Source organism: Hemitrygon akajei, chromosome 24 (assembly GCF_048418815.1).
Source record: "Hemitrygon akajei chromosome 24, sHemAka1.3, whole genome shotgun sequence".
NCBI classification, from domain to species: Eukaryota; Metazoa; Chordata; class Chondrichthyes; order Myliobatiformes; family Dasyatidae; genus Hemitrygon; species Hemitrygon akajei.
Window position 1 is genome coordinate 5,333,905 of NC_133147.1, and position 17,574 is coordinate 5,351,478.

A 17,574-nucleotide genomic window follows, 5' to 3' on the forward strand; every position below is an offset into this window, starting at 1 on the left:
ATCAGTTGTTAGTATAATGCTTTACAGCATCAGTGTCCCATGTTCTATTGCCACTGCTGACTGTATAGAGTTTGTACGTTCTTCCCATGACCAAGTGGGTGTGCTCCCTCATTCCAAAGACATACAGGTCAGTAAGGATGAGTGAGTTGTGGGTACTAGAAGCATTGTGACATATGTGGGCTGCCCCCAGCACATCTCCAACCATAGTGGTCATGGACACAAATGACTCATTTCACTGTGTGGTCCCATGCACGTGACAAATAAAGCCAATCATTTCTCTTTCAAATCTATAGGTTTATAGACATAGCTACCAAAATAGTCAACTAAATTCCTAATCTGGAAAAGCCCAAGTCAATCAGTATTAACAAATCGCAAGATTGGTTTTAGTGTAGTGCATTTTAAAACCTGGCATGAGTAAAGAAAACCATAAAAACAGCTGGGCATTTAGAAATCCAAATTTCGTTACTAACTCTGAGAGCTGCCAATCTCACCTGAGATATAATACAGTCACTTCAGTCACAAGAGTCCTCAGAGTATCTTAACAAGCCAACATCTTCCCAAGGTTAAAATAAAATTCACCCCATCCGTACCAAGACATTTCTTCTGAAAACTCAAAAATGGCAGCGGCACGGGGCCAGCAACAGTGGGAGGAGATCTGCCAAAGCCCCAAGATCCACCCCACAATCTCTTTACCGTCAGGCAGAAGCTGTTCTGTTTTGAAACTCCAAAGCATTAAACTAAGTGAAAGGAAAAGACGAGAGCCCAAAATGTGAGTCTAATTTTGTGCTTCCCTTAAATGAGGCGCACACGTATTACATGGTACCGTTATGACGTATGCAATTCACTTATTTTTACATATAGCCCATAATGAATTATTTAAATGAATGATAATGCTTAATCACACACATTTTCAATTATTCAATTACAGAAATATTAAATACACAACACTCCTTCCTACTTAGCTATAAACTCCAACTCAATATAGAATGCATCTCAACTTGCATACATACGTACAGTATAGACAGCATACTTTATAATACAACTGCTATATAGACATCCACAATATAGTAAACTTTTTAAAAATTGTTCCATTCAGGCCTAAAGATTTAATCGCTGTGGAGGATTTCTTACACTTGTGGGATAACTCCTTTCCTGATGACAGGGATCACTCTGCTTGGCAAATGAGATGTACATCTGTGAACCAATCTCAGATCCTGGGGCCTGCTGTGTGGTGGTTGTCGGGAGCTGACTCTGAGAGTGCAGTAAGTGGTTCTGACAGTTCTGGACACCTTTCTTCTCCTTTTCTCAACTTTTCTCTCTTGACCTTCTTTCCTTTTTAACTTGTCTTTCTTTTTCTCACCTTCCTCTTTCTTCTAGCTTCTTGTGAGCATCTCTGAATTTGCTAATTTCAAGAAATTAGGTCTGATTTACCCTCTTCCATTTCCATAGTACTGATATCATCCTCCTCTTTCTTTTCCTTTTTCTTCTGTCTAGGATGCACATCTTGATCTTGGGAAGCTGCATTTAGTTCACTGGAGTATTCTCTTATTAGTCCCTCTATTCGTCTTTATGATCTGATCTTTCCTCTTGGTTTCCTCATCCACAACATCATCTGTTGAATCCTGTTTTCGTATCTCCATTGACACCTTTTTTTGGCCTTCCGTTCACCCAGCTGGGCTTTGGTCTTTGCATCTACTTTTACAAGCAGCTTTTTGTCTCCCAATTGAAATTTGTGCAGTAACCTTAATGCACGCAGAGTAGATTCTTTAACTGAATGCTTGCAACTTTTCTGAAGCTCACTGAATTCTCTCACAGCTTAAAACCAAGCCATATTTTGCAAGTAACTGCCAGATTAACATGTCAGAAGTTTTCTCAGATATGTTCCCGACAAAAACTATTGTAGTTGGACCACGGCTTTTGTCACTTTCATGATTCCTCTAATCAGCATGGTCCTTCCTTGGTCCAAATGCTTTCCGACCGGAGGCACAGAGGAACACACCAAAATGCTGGAGTAACTCAGAAAGCACTAACACCTGTTTACCCTGCCACAACCTTTCTTCATTTACTTTCAGTTGACTCCAGTGCAGGGGACGTGGCATGCAAATAATGGGTGGATCTCCATTCAAGTTGTAGTTGTCTCAGCAAATCACAGCCTCACGATGCTGGCCCTCCTGTTTTTACCAAATAGAAGCCCAATGTGGTTTGTTGGTTGTTGTATTTCACTGTTACAAATGCCATTCCCACAGGAGTCATCTTTTCTCCAGTATAAGTTCTTAGTTGGATATCTGTAGGGCTTAGTTCAGTATCTTTGAAATGCTGTTCAAATTCATTTTTTGTGGAATGACTGGAACAATCCAGCTAGTGTCCAGCTCCATTTTGATTAATTTGCCGTTCACTTCTAGTGTAAGCCATATTGCTTGTCCATTGTTAGTTCTCACACTGTAAATCTCAGGGCAATGTAGTCCTGTATCATTCTCATCAGATTTTTCATCAACAGCATGCGATTTAGTGCCCTTTTCAAAACAGCATCTTGACTGTTTATCTTTTCTCTTCCTTGTGCAGTCCATTTATTTTTGTCTATCTGACATGCTCTTTGTATGTGTCCTACTTTGTTGTATTTTCTGCAAAGTTTTGCCTTTAAATCTGAATCAAACTGGTGTATGTGAGCCCCTGACAAAATGGTAACACAATTTGTTTGGCTAGGCAGGCCTCCACATAGACTGCAATTTTGTCCACACTCACCTTCATTCCTTATACAACTTAATTGCATCTCTGTCTGCTGTTCCCATTGATACAGCTCTTTCAAATGTAGGTTATGCTTCAGTTAGGAGCCATGTTTGAATGCTTTCTTGTAAAATTCCACAAACTGAACAATCTCTCAGTGCACAATTAAGCCCATTACCGAACTGACAATGCGTAGACAATCTCTTCAATTCAGCCACGCAAGACAAAATGGATTCCCTTTCTTTTTAATTCCGCTTATGAAACCTAAAGCGTTCTGTGATCAACAACGGTTTCAGTTCTAAATGTTCCTGCATTACTTCCACAATATCAGCAAATCTCATTTTGGCTGCCCTGATTGGAGCAGTCAAACTCCTAAGCAAAATATATGCTTTTAAATACAATGCACTGCACAAAATCGGTACTCGCTTTTCATCAGCTATTTCATTTGCTTCAAAATACTGCTCAAAGTACAAAATCCAGTTATCTGTTATGTAATCAAATGTGCTAATCTTTCCTTTCGTAGCCAGTCATTTCTGTGTGTGTTTTTTTATTATCACCCAGTACTTACTATTTATGTACTCATGAATTCTTCCGTTTCTGCCTTTTTTTAACTCTATCATCTTCCCTTTGGCAAAGCAAACATGCTGCACTTTAAAAAAAAACTCAACCATTTCTTACTGTGTATTTCTTTTTAAACTTGAACATCTCACTGCACTTCAACAGGTTGTCTCAGGTTTGTTTTAAAAATACATCATCACTTACGTTTTGTAATTCCCAGACATTAAACTAATTGAAAGGAAAAGATGGGAGTCTGAAATGAGAGTCTAACTTCGTGTTTACTTTAAGCGAAGCATGCAGACATCATGTGGTAGTATCAGGACATTAGCAATTCACTTTTTTTTTTAACATACAACCCATCATGAATTATTGAATGAACAAGAATGCTTAATCAAACAATATATTTACAATATTACTGAAATATTAAATACACAAAAGGTACCAGAGTGTAAGAATGAGGATGGTTAGGTTTTTTCCCCCTCAGGCAATGAGAATTGTGAACACCCAGCACAAGTTATTGGTGACAGCACCAGTAGCATATTTAACTGTCAAATATGCACTTTATGTCAACTTGTACACCTACAAATTCCTTATTTATAGCTGGGGGTAGTATTGGGGACAAGCTCCCACTGCTCGCAGTGACGTGCGCCTCAAGCAGCCTCTGACGACCAAGTCCAGCTCCTGGCTTTCCCGTGTTGGAACAGTTTCTACTGACAGACAGGCAATTAGCTCCCTGACACCAGTTACTCCGGGCAGACAGGGCTCGTCGGCAGCTCATCTCTTTATATGGAAAACTGCAGTAAACGATCGCCGCAAACAATGAAGAGGCAAGCGAAGGCAAGGCTGATCCGAGGGTTGATGCGTGCGGATGAGAGAGACTCGAAGCCAGGTCTAGGCATGTTCCAGGAGAAGTTGGATCAAGCAGAGTGGAGTCGTCTTGGACCTATCTACCTGAGCAGGAGCGAGGTTTGATCCATCCAAGTGCTGCGGCGATTTGGAAAGGTCGAGTATTGGCTGGAAGCAGCCGAGAGCGTATCACTGCAGTGTGATCCGGGTCCATGTGCGGGGGACGACCCAGTGCTTGGAGAATACTAATGCTGGGCCAGATGGACTGAAGAAGCAGAGTGTTGCGACTGGATGTGAGGGTGGAGCTGGTTCTGCTCTGCAACAGTTTACTCCGCTCTCCTCGGCACTGAAGCTGTGGGACTGTTCCGGCACACTTCATGTCTGCGAGCTTCACAGCAATTTGACCTGCTATATGATGAACTGAGAACGGGACCTTGGGTCTATTCCAGGGCACTCAATTTGGTTCAGAATGCTGTTACTTGCTTTTACTGTTTGCACGATTTGTGTTTTTTCCCCTTTTCTCTGCACATTAGGTGTTGGTCTTGTTTTTATATAAATTGGGTTTTTTCGGGTTTCTTACTTTGTGGCTGCCAGTAAGCAGACGGATTTCAAGGTTGTATAATTTATACATACTTTGATAATAATAAATATAGAAACATATTAAACTTACAGCACAATACAGGCCCTTCCACCCACAAAGCTGTGCCAAACATGTCCTTATTATAGAAATTACCTAGGGATACCCCCAGTTCTCTATTTTTTTAAGCTCTAGGTACCTATCCGGAGTCTCTAAAAAGACCCTATTGTATCTGTCTCCACCACTGTTGCAGCAGCCCACTCCATGCACTCACCACTCTCTGTGTAAAAAACTTACCCCTGACATCTCCCCTGTACCTACTTCCAAGCACCTTAAAACTGTGCCCTCTTGTGTTAGCCATTTCAGCCCTGGAAAAAAGCCTCTGACTAACCACACTATATACTTTGATCTAGGAGAAGGAAAACTCTGATCTCAAATCTCCACTGCCTTAAACCCACTCATGGGAAAGGCTTTGGGGGTAAAAATCCAGAGCTGGAGTTCCTAAGGCAGTCCTACGCTGAGTTCAACACTAGCTGGCAACTCCTTCGATGCCACCGGTGCCAAACTGAATCGGTCGGTCTCTGCCCTTCCTTTGGATTCATCTGCTGCATCCTCCACGTCGAACTGCCCCAGCTTGTGTAACGTGTAGACAGCCAGGACTCAATTTCCATGATCGACCCCGACCAACAAAGGGCCTCAATGCACGTCACCAAATATTTTGAATATCAGTAACATTATTGAGTTAATATTTTATGTGGTGTATGTGATATATGTATGGTGTTCTGTACCTTGGTCCCAGAGGAACGCTTTTTCATTTAGCTGTATACACGCAAGGTTGAATGACGACAAGATAACTGGGAAGCGTGCATGTGTGCACAAGGGGAAGACAGGAAACAACCGCCATTCATATACAAAGTCAGTAACTTTAGAAGATGAGGTTACAGCCACCTCTGCATGTCACACATACCCTTCCCTTTAATACACCGAACAAGAAATTCTCTATCTAAATTAAGCTACCAGATTTTATTACAGAGACACCCTGAATTACCCTCACACACCAATAAACATCAATTTACAATGAACATACCTTTTTAGCCGGAGAACAGCATATGACAACCCAAACCTATCAACCATTACTTCAAGTAAAAAGCACTTAGTGCACAGAGAGTCACAAATAACTGGAAGAGAAGACATCGTTTATTAGATGCATGGCAACACCACTGGCTGCCAGAGGCTGCCGAGCCACATCAGGATTCAGATGAGCATCCAATCTCCGCTCTGTATTTCTAATCTCAATCTTGTCACCGCAGGGAGACAACTCCCGGACGCTTCCAGAAGCAGCTGGAAAATTGCAATTTACGAGCGATCTTGCCCCTCAGAAAGAAAATGGCAAACAGCGAGGAGGAGGTGTCAAGGTACAGAGCAATTGGAATATTTTTTAAAGCAGTAATGGGGCCTCTGTTACAAAAACCAACAATTTATTTTGAAAACTAAGTGGTTTTGATGATGGTTCAGGAAATAAACTCATTTATGAAGGAACTCAGCAACACGAAGCCCATTAAGCCTTAGTATAGAGTTATACTTGTTTCAGAATATTATGGCACATAGATCCATTGTAAATCATAATTATACCATACATACAATTGCACCTTAAGGCTTAATTTTTTTTAAAAGTCACTGCATATAAACCAAAAAGAATAGATCTAACCACAACTTTACATTCTTACAGACCCTGGTTTCACTCAGTCGCCCGCAAAATTCCACGAATTCAAATACATCCTGAGAACTTAACCCTCTCGCTGCCTCTCGCCCTGGAGGCGCTGCATCACTCCTTTCATATGTAGTCAAGTTGTGGGGAAACCCAATCAAGAGCAGACAAGGTTTGAATACTAAACTGTAGTCAAGCCACACAGTAGCTCCAAATCCAGGCTTACATGGTCCACCCCATCTCCGCTCAACACCGACCAGCCAGAAGACAGCAACCAAGATTGATCCTCCAATTTCTCTGGCACAAGGTCACCAAGTTCAGTTAAAGATCCTTTTTTGTAATTTCAGATGATGGGAGATTTCTGACATTCAATCTATTGATGGAGAAAGACGGCGTTCTCCAGGACCGCAAGGCCCAGCCAAGTTACTGAAAGTAGAGAACTGATTTTCTTAAAAGGCGCTCAGGGTTCTACCGACAACAGAACAAAAAGCAATGACCAAATACATCAAATGGCTGCCTACTCTCCAAGTTCAAGTTTACTGTCTACAGCGAAATAAAACATTGTTCCTCTGGGGCCAAGATGCAGAACATCATACGTATGGTCACACGCAACACAGAGTTACTGTCCAGCACAAAATAATATTAGCAGAAGTCCGAGAGTGGTATGGCCTGAAGATCGACAGGATGATGTAAAATGCAGGGCATTTTAAACCAGTATAATATTACAGGCACTATTATAATAAAACAAGCAGTTGCAAACATTTTTGAAACAGCAGCAATAGATGATGAGAAGTGACCAGTGCAGAATGAGGGAGTGTCTGTGAGTTGGAGAGTGGAGCAGGTAACTTGGTTAGGATGTAGATGTGGGTGGCACCAGGCTAACAGTCTGGGGGAAGAAGCTTTTACCCAGCCTGACAGTTCTGGTTCTGATGCTGTGGTACCTTCTGCTTGATGGCAGGAGGTCGGAGATTGCAGGATCGTTACACACTCTTCTGTGTGGCGATATGAATCTGTCGTGCACAAATTCATTAGTGCAGATCTGACAGAGGTTGGCAGCCAGGAGAGCCTGGTTCTATACAAATCTGTGCTGTCTGAGTGGAGTTTGCACACTGTATTGCTCTCTGCACTGATCTGAGCTTCTGATCTCTGGCACTGGATCCACGTCTGCAACAAGTAGTGTAACAGCCCAGTCTATCACAGGCAAAGCCCTCCCCATCATTGAGACCATTTACAAGGTGTGCTGCCAGAAAGTAGCATCCATCAAGGGTCCCTATCATCCAGGCTATGCTCTTTTCTCACTACTACCATTGGGAAGGAAGTACAGGAGCCTCAGGAGGTCCCACACTACCAGGTTCAGGAACAATTCAACCATCAAGCTCCTTAAACCAGTGTGGATAACTTCACCCCACCTCAACAGTGAACTGATTCCACAACCCATGGACTCTACAACTCATTTATTTTCATATCTGCAAATTTATCTTCTTTTGTACACTTTGTCAGCCTTTCTGTACAGTTTTTCATAAATTTGATTGTACTTATTTATTTTCTTGTAAATGCCTGCAAACGTGACACGTACCTACTTCGATAATAAATTCACTTTGAACTTTGATGAACACTAACTTCAGTGCCCTGACTTTTGAGGAAAACAGGACAAAATACATTGGACTGCTCCAGTCAACAGACCCGTAACAGAAACAATCATTGCAGGAGGTCTGACTCAGATATACTGCTGTGACTGGCCAGCCTACAATGCCTCTCCTTCACACGAAAGATCAAAACCAAGATACGATTCAAGATCCATGGTGTGTACAGGTTTGTTATGGGAAAGCTGTGGTTACACTGAAAACAGTGCAGGAAAGATTTACGAGGATGTTGCCAGGACTAAATCTGATAAGATACAGGAGCTGAATTAGGCCATTGGGCTGTCGAGTTTGTTCTGCCATTCCATCACGTCTGGTTTACTTTCCCTCTCAACCCCATTCTCCTGCCTTGTTCCCATAACCTTTGACACCCTGACTAATCAAGAACCTATCAACCTTACTTTAAATATACCAAATGACTTGGCCTCCACATGAATTTGAATTTATTTAAATTTTACATCCGTCCAACATGAGGGAGTAAAAATCATTGCGTTATGACTCCGTCACAATTTAAGTTTAATGGCTTGTAGAAGGAAACTGTCCCAACCGTAGCCTGTTGGTCCTGGTTTTAACGCTGCAGTACCATTTGCCAAAAGGAAGCAGCTGAAACAGTTTTAGTTGGGGTGGCTGGAGACCCTGATGACCTTCTTTATTTACACACCTGCTGATGTAAATGTCATCAATGGAGGGAAATTCACATCCACAGATGCACTGGGCAGTCCGTACAACTCTCTGCAATGCCCAGTGATCAAGGTTGGTGCAGTTCCTGTACCAGTCAGGGTGCTCTCAGTGGGGCCCCTGTAGGAGGTCTTGAGGATTTGGCTCATGCTAAACTTCTTCAGTTGCCTGAGATGGAAGAGACGCTGCTGTGCTTTTTTGCCACACAGCTGGTGTATACAGTCCAGATGAGATCTTCGGTGATGTATATATCAAGGAACTTGAAACTATTCACCCTCTCAACTGTAGTCCCATTGATGTTGATCAGGGCAAGCCTGCCTCCCCTTCCTCCTGTAATCCATGAGCAGCTCTTTTGTTTATTGGACACTGAAGGAGAGGTTGTTATCTTGGCATCACTGTGTCTGGGTGTTAACCTCTCCTCTGTAGGCTGTCTCATCTCTGCTAGAAATAAGGCCAATCAATTTCATGTCTGTCAGTGGCAATGAATTCAACAGATTCACCATCCTCTGGCTAAAGAAATTCCTCCTCATCTAGGTTTTAAAGGGCCGTCCTATTCTTAGGCTGTACCTTCTGGTCCTAGATTCCCCTACCTTTGAAAACATTCTTTCCACCTAGGACATTCAATATGTTTCATCGAGATTCCCTTCCCCTTGTTCTGCTGAACTCCAGTGAGTACAGGTCCAGAGCATTCAAACACTTCTCATACGTTAACCCTTTCATTCACACAAACAACCTCTGAACCCTAATACCAGCACAGCCTTTCTTAGATAAAGGGTTCAAAACTACTCATACTGCTGCAAGTGTGGTCTGATCAATGCATTATAAAGCACTACATCCTTGCTTTCTACATTCTAGTCCTCTTGAAATGAATGTTAACATTACATTTCCCTTCCTCACCACCGACACAACCTGCAAGTTAACCTTTAGGGAATTAGCTTCTGAGGGTTGAGGCAAAAGACAGAAGATTGCAAAATGGTTACGGCTCTGTTCTGGATTTCAGCCTAAGTCTTCATTCCTTGAAACATAGGAGAATGAGGGGGCAAACTTATAGAAATGTTTATAATTCTGAGTTTAAAATTAGGTGGATGGTAACAGGGAAGGGAACAAAGGTTTAGGTCAAGGGGGAAAGATTTAAAACGGATCTGAGGGGTAAGATTTTCACGCAGCAAGTGGTGAGTATGTGGAACGAGCTGCCAGAGGAAGTGGTCGAGGCAGATAGAGTAGTATCATTTTAGAAGCAATTGGATAGGTACATGGAGGGGAGGAGTGTGTGGTGTGCAGGGATATGGGCTGAACACAGGATATTGGGACTCACAGTGTGGGCATTGTGTCTCATTGGGCCTGGGTCCATGCTGTACTTCTCTATGACTATGTGACCCAATGTAAGAAACCACCAGCTTCAACACACACTTCGAGAAGAAAGAGATCTAGAAAGCCAAAGGCCACATGTATTTCACAAAGAGACTGCCTTTTTGTATAATGCTCGAACACAGATCAGAATGTACAGAGTGCAAAGAGTTCACAATTCAAGTTTATTTGTCGCGCCTACATTGAACATACAATGAAACGTGTGTGCTGTTTGCATTAACAACCAACACAATCGAGGATGTGCTGGGGCAGCTCCCAAGTGTCACCACACATGCAGGGCCAACATCACATGTCCACAACACAAGACCATAAGACGCAAGAAATTAGAAGCAGACTTAGGCTATTTGGCCCAATGAATCTACTTTGTACACAACACACAGAACAAGTTAAGCAACAAGACAACATTCCTAAACACTAAAAATTCTGCTGATTTAATTTGTTATTTATTCAGATACCGTGTGGAATAAGCCCTTCAGGTCATGCATTAGGTCAGCAATCCCCTGATTTAATCTTAGCCTAATCACGGCACAATTTACAATGACCAATTGACCTACTAACCGGTACGCCTTTTGACTGTGGGAGGAAACTGGATCACCAGAGGAAACCCACATGGTCACGGAGAACGTACGAACTCCTTAGACATCAGCAGGAACTGAACTTGGGATTGCTGGTACTGTAAAGTGTTGTGCTAACTACTGCGCTACCATTCCAGAAATGGTAAAAATCTAAAGTAACACACGCAAAGCACTGGAGGAACTCAGCAGGTCAGGTAGCATCAGTTGACGTTTCAGCCCCCTTTCCTTCCTCCCATACACATACACAGTCCTCCAACCCCAGGACAGTCTGCATTCTTCAGCCTCCAGCATTAGTAAATAGTTTTTATTAAATATAGTATTTTTCACTTTAAAAGTTTGTGACAAGATTTAGCAGAGTTGCATTCTGAATGCTCATGCTTAATGGGCAAATTAGAACTCATGTTTCAATCAATTCTGCTGGTTGTCTAGAGCAATCCAAGTAAAATCCGTTTCTCAAGCGCACCAACAAAACAAAATCATACTGACAACAGAAAATTCATTACACATAAACCAATCGCATTTTGCTAACAAGAGAAATCTGCAGATGCTGGAAATCCAAGCAGCACACACAAAATGCTGGAGGAACTCAGCAGGCCAGGCAACATCAATGGGAAGGAGTAAACACTCGACGTTTCAGGCCGAGACCCTTCAGCCAGATTTATCAATCACATTTTGCTTATTACCCTTGGAAAATCGTATCCCCTTGCAAGATGGCAACCACCTGATTTAGTACAGATACACAGGAAACCAAAAGTCATCCCGCACCTCACCCAGCCACCAGTGCATCTGAACCAAGAACTGGATCGGTAATCAATGTGACTACCAAGGGGTACACAGTGGTACTCAATTCTATCCAACTGTTGAGATGGGCTGCTTCAATGCAAGTCAAAACCTAGGGAGGACCCACCTGGAGCTGAGAGAAATTAAAGGTTAATGCATTGAATGTGAAGGCTTTTGAACCCCATGACCAAGAAAGGACATGCTGGCATTAGAGAGGGGGAGAGAAGGTTTACAAGAATGATCCCAGGATTCAAAGGGTTAATGTATAACGACTTGATAATGCCTCTGAGTCTGTACTCACTGGAGTTTAGAAAATCAAGTTCAATTATAATTCAACCATACATGAATACAGCCAAACAAAACGGCATTCCTCCAGAGCCAAGATTCAAAACATAGCGCCAACAGTCATACGCAGCACAAGGTACATACAGCACATATGAGATAGCAGTAAACATACAGTCACATAAAAATATATATAACCCAAGTCCGTGAGCAATATATCCTGAAACTTGAAGGTGCCTGAGTGTTGCCAGCAAGAACAAACAGTTTTCAGAAGTCTACAAACATATACATGCACGCAATCTAGCTTGTCTTCCACCGAGTGAACACTAGAGGGCAGCACCAATGGGAGGGGCCCAACCCCCAATCCATCGTGGACGACATGATACACTGCTTCCGGCGTCTTTTTTTCCTGGAGTGCTGCAACGGCAAGCCCAGTCTTCGCTACAACCGAGGCCACACAGCTCCCCCACTGTCGGTCTCCCCAGTAAACCAGTGAACTGGACGCAGTATTTTACATCACCAGTGTCCAAAGGGGTCTTGTGATCACAGGAAAAATATCCAAGACAATAACTTGTTGTCAATAACTGCACACCACCTTTGGGCACTGACTCTGAAGCTTCTATAGTCGGCAACAACACGGTCCAGCTACTCTGCTATCGAGCAACTCACTGACGGGATAGACCTGCAGTACTTGAATTTCTTAACGTCCAACAGTATGTTGAGATCATAATAAAAGACATTTAAAGAAACAAAAACAACTTTGAGGCCGCAGTATCCAAGCGCATTGCTACTGAATATTGAAAGGCCTGGATAAACTGGACGTGGAGAGGATTTTTCCAGTAATTAGATAGCATCAGATCGAAAGGATCTCCCTTTAGAACAGAGATGAATGGGAATTTCTTCAGCCAGAGTGTGGTGAATCTGTGGAATTCATTGCCACCTGTGGCTGTGGACGACGTGTCATTGAGTATATTTAAAGCAAAAGTTGATCAGGCTCTTGATTAGTCAGGGTGTCAAATATTACAGGGAGAAGGCAGGAGAATGGGAACGCAGGGGAAAAATAAATCTGCCATGATGGAATGGTGGCGCAGATGGAACAAAATTCTCTTCTGATGTCATATGGTCTTAACAAGTGGTCAGGGGAAATGTTTTGTAATGCACAGAAAAAGGAAATTAATCTGTTCGCCCTTCCATCACACTCAGACATGCAGAATGAGACAACAATCTGCCTGGAATCTTAAATAGCTTCAAAGTGGGCTTGGTGAGGAAGAAAATGAAGAGAAATTGCCTTTCAACTCACGAGAGAGCATAGGCCATCAACTTTTTGCTGTTGATGTTTCTGTAGCAGGCTATTTTTTTTAACGAGGTCGACGCTCAACCCAGCACCGATGGAAAGCGTGCACAGGAGCCGGCTAGATTCAAACTCGGGACCTTCTGCCCCAAAGTCCAGCACAGGTGCCACCACGCCACCAGCCGGCTGTGCTTGGTGAGTGAAGTCCTCAAATTTCCTCTCTTCCTGAAGACACCCCTTCAACAAGAGGAGCAGAGACCAGAACCGAGCAGACAGGGATTGGGAACTGCAAGCATACATGTCTTTACAGCAATCCCATGCTATGGTACTGGCAAACTAACGAGATGTTTTAAAATAACAAGGCTTGTGTTATTAACACATTTTAAAATAGCACTATATATATACCTACACATATACATACATAAAAAAGTCAACGTGGAGCGGAGAGCAGGCTTGTAAATCTGGTTGGAGAAAAAGACGTTGGGAATGGTGGCGAGGGTGGAGTGCCACAGGGAGGTGTGTGGGACAGGTGGCAGAGGAGGTGTGTCGGGGCAAGTGGACGATGCAGGTGCAGACACACCCAGTCCTGAGACACCAGGCAAGGTTATTTGATTCCAAACAATTGGTTTATTGATCATTACAGAATGTCTCTCTGGTGCTTCCCACTCCCTTCCCCTTTTCCCAACCACGATTCCCCTCTCTCTGCCCCCTTCTCACTCTCAGTCCACAGGAAACCCATTTCAGAATCATGTTTATCACTCACATATATCATGAAATTTGTGTTTTTTGCAGCAGTACAGTGCAATATATAAAATTACTACAGTACTGTGCACTTTAGCAAGTTGTGCGCTGGCTATATTGACACAGGAAGCGGAGTGACACTTGTGGGCTGCCCCAGCAGACAGTGCTAGTCGTTGATGCAAACGTTGCATTTCACTGATGAAGTTTGAAGCCCAGTGTTTGCAGGTATGCGGCCATGTCTGCTGGTGGCTGGAGGCCTGTCCCAGGGTTAGAGGACTGAATGTGTGACGGTGGGAGGGAGGAACAGGGCTTGTTTTTCCTGTTCTTTTGGTGCCTGTTGTGTTGTATGTTGTCCTGTTGAGCATTGTGGGCTTGCTACGTTGTTGCTGAAACATGTGGTGACACAAGTTGCCCCCAAAACACTGGTGTGTGGGTTGTGAATGCATATGATGCATTTCACTATGAGTTTCAATGTGACAAATAAACCTTAATCTTGAATCTTATTTTTGATATACATGTGACAAATAAATCTAATTTTTAAACCTTTTTTTTGCCTTCGAATCAGTGATTCTCCTACCAGTGATCCAAACATACAAGCTCAAGTAAAACTGCAAAAATTTCACCACAAGGTACTATTCACCGCCTATCGGACGAGAGGTTAATAGAATGTCCCAGCTAAACTCACACACTCACGGTCTGAAGAACCTTGGAGGCTTGCTTGTTTGCTTTGACCAGTAACCTGCCTCCACGGTTATTATCATCTGGCCGTTTAAGGGAAATCACGACGTGTTCTGTACTACTAGTGATGCGATTCAACAGCTTTGTGCTGAACAAATACTTTGGGTGCATCACGAAAGTGACGAGAAGGAATGTTCTTTCACCCTGAATATTCATTTTTTCTTGTATGGCACTTAACGTGTTAATTTGCTAAGGGTTCTCCTGTGGTCCTTTGTGAACCTCCGAGGGAGCAGGGGAGAGCCGCCGCTTCCAAGTTCACCCTCTGAGTTGCTCACTAGTCTACCCTGCTAACACAGTAACAGTCCTTCCTTAATACTGGGTCAAAGTCCAATAAAACAATAGAATCTGTGTCGTTTTTTGTTGATTCTATTGCATTTCTTTGAAACTACTGTGAAGGCCAGAAAGAAAATGAATTTCAGGTGACAATAACAAATTTACAATGAACTTTAAATCTGTGAAACTGCCTTCCACAACAGTCTTGTGGAGGTACCTCCACCACAAGGGCAGAGGCGCAGGCTCACCATCACCTCAAGAGGCAATTACAGACAAGCAATAAATACCCCCTCACCAGCAGTGCACACACCATAACATGAATAGAACTTCTCGTCATTCTTAAGACTGAGCACATTCAGAAGGGATTGAAGTTACATTTCCAGCAGTATAAATAGTCCATATGGCAAAGATTCTGATCTCCCATATGTGACATTTATTTGTTACTGTGAATGAGAACAGGAATTTATTTGCCATTGTAAAAACCGAGTTCTAATCATGATATTGATGCTTTATGAGGCATTGGTAGATGACACTTGGGAGTATCGAGTGCAGTTTGGGTGCCTTATCTATGAAACGATGGGCTGGCATTGGAGAAGGTCCAGAGGAAGTTCATGAGAATGATCCCGGGAATGGAACGGTTAACCTGTGAGTGTGTGTGAATCTCATTGATACTTATTGAGCATTGAAAGGTCTAGATATTGAGTGGACGTGGAGTTAATGAAGAAACTAGAACCTTGCATTGCCAAAGGTTAATACACAAGCTTGTTGCAAGACTGGGTATTATAAGCTCTTTGCATGCTGTAGTGTACACTCCAATTGCAATGAACCAACTACTGCCCTCAAATACACGAACGAGCCCAAGAGTCACCATGCCAATCCATCAAACTGGTAAAGTGTTTGTCCTGATTGACATGGATCAGTTGGAAGAGTGACGTCACAATTGGCAGGGGCCAGTTGGAAGGGGGAACGTCACGGCTGGCAAGGGGACAATTAATGGGACCATTGGCATGGGTTAGTTGGGTAGATTGGCATGGACCAGCGGTAAGGGTTAATGTCCTCACTGGCACAGTTGGTCAGTGCAACATCCCAATTGGCCGGGGCCAGATGGTAGGGGTTGTGAATAATAGTGACCATTGTCCCAATTGGCAGGGCTAATATCATGACTGACACAGGCCAGCAGGATGGGGCAACATCTAGCCACGATTGGCACAGGGCCAGCTGAAAGAAGGCAACATCCAGTCACCACCGTTTACAGGCTGGCCGGATGGGCGGGCAATGTCTGCAACCAGGCTGGCCGGATCGGGGAGGGACAATGTCTACGAACATTTACGGGCCGGCCGGAACAGGGCCAACGTCGCAACTCACATGAGCCGGATTGATGGGGGCCAACATTCATGACTGGCACTGGGCCAGCTGAATGGGGGCCAATGTCTCTTACCATTTACGGGATAGCCGATGGGGGGAGGGACAACATCCGCGACTGTTTACGGGCTGGCCGAATCGGGACCAATGTCCACAACCGTTTATGGGCCGGCCAGATCGGGGACAATGTCTGTGACCGTTTATGGGCTAGCCGGATCGTGCCAACGTTCATAACCGGCACTGGGCTGGCCGGATGGGGGCCATCATCTGCGACTGTTTGCAGGTCCGGACGGACAGGGGCCAGCATCCGCGACCATTTACGGGCCAACATTCACAACCATTTACTGGCCGGCCGGATGAGGGCCAACATCCATGACTGGCACGGTCCGTATGGGAGATTGCAACCCCCCCCCCTAAAGGACAGGGACCATTTCCACCTAGATATCTGAAGGAAGGGGAGTGCGACGTCCTCACTGGCCAGGAACCCCATCACCGGGGGTCGACGTCCTGATTGGCGAGGGCATTCCGCTCCCCCCCCCCAACCCCGTTCCCTGGGGCGACCTTCTGATTGGCTGGGGCCCCGTTCCCGAAGGGGAAACGCGACCTCCTGATTGGCTAGGGGCCCCCCACGTTACCGGGGTACCCAGCGCCCGGGGCCGGTTGCTAAGGAGCCGCGAGGCCGTTATCCTTCTCCCCGCCCCCCCTCCCGCTCACACCAACCGCCGGCTACCGGTAAGTGCGGAAATCCTCCCATGACTCCCCTCACCACACTCCAAGAAAAATTCTTATAGATTTTTACTTTTAAAAGTACCCTGCCGGCTTGTTTATTTTTTTTATTTCCCTCCGATGTAAATTCCGCCCTCCTTAAAGAGGCCGGGCCTTTCCCCACCTCAGCCTGCAGCCCGCCTTCCCCCCGTCCTCCCCCAGCGGCATAGCTCGGACCGCCGTCCCCGGCGCTCACGCCCCTTCCTCCCTGCCCTCCCTCGGGGCCGCGTCTCCCTCACCGACCATCCGCCAAACCCCCCGGATTACTCACAGCCTCTCTCCAGCGCTCGGCGCGGCGGCCATTTTCAAATTATTTCGAGCGCGTCACACCGGCAAAACCGCCCAACTCTCGCGAGGTTTTTTTCCTCTCTAACCCCCCCTTTTCCCCCCTCCCCACCCTCTCTTGCTCCGAGAGGGGGCGGGGCCGCTAAGTTATTTTTAATCTTCCCTCCCCCACCAACGGCTGCCGGCGGGCTGGGTGTCACGTGATCCCGAGGGGGCTTTTTTTTAGATCGTGGGGCGAGGAGGAGGGGGCGTTCCTTCGCTCTCCCGCCCAAGCCGCATGACTTATCGCGAGAAGTGGCGGTCCCGCTTCTCGCTCCGATTCTGACCCCTCCCACCACGCACACACACAGCCCCCGAGATTGAATTAATCCCCGCCCACTTCC

The 17,574-nt window shown here is 44.7% G+C and overlaps 1 protein-coding gene across 1 annotated transcript in view; it reads right to left on the reverse strand.

Moving 5' to 3' along the window:
• mecp2 (methyl CpG binding protein 2) overlaps positions 1–17,282 on the reverse strand; it is a 79,598-nt gene extending 62,316 nt beyond the window's left edge. Inside the window, exon 1 of the mRNA XM_073028245.1 lies at positions 17,178–17,282. Coding sequence (XP_072884346.1) covers positions 17,178–17,209 — 32 coding nt within the window. The 5' untranslated portion in view covers positions 17,210–17,282. The remainder of the gene's footprint in view (positions 1–17,177) is intronic.
• Between the last annotated feature and the right edge of the window lie 292 nt (positions 17,283–17,574).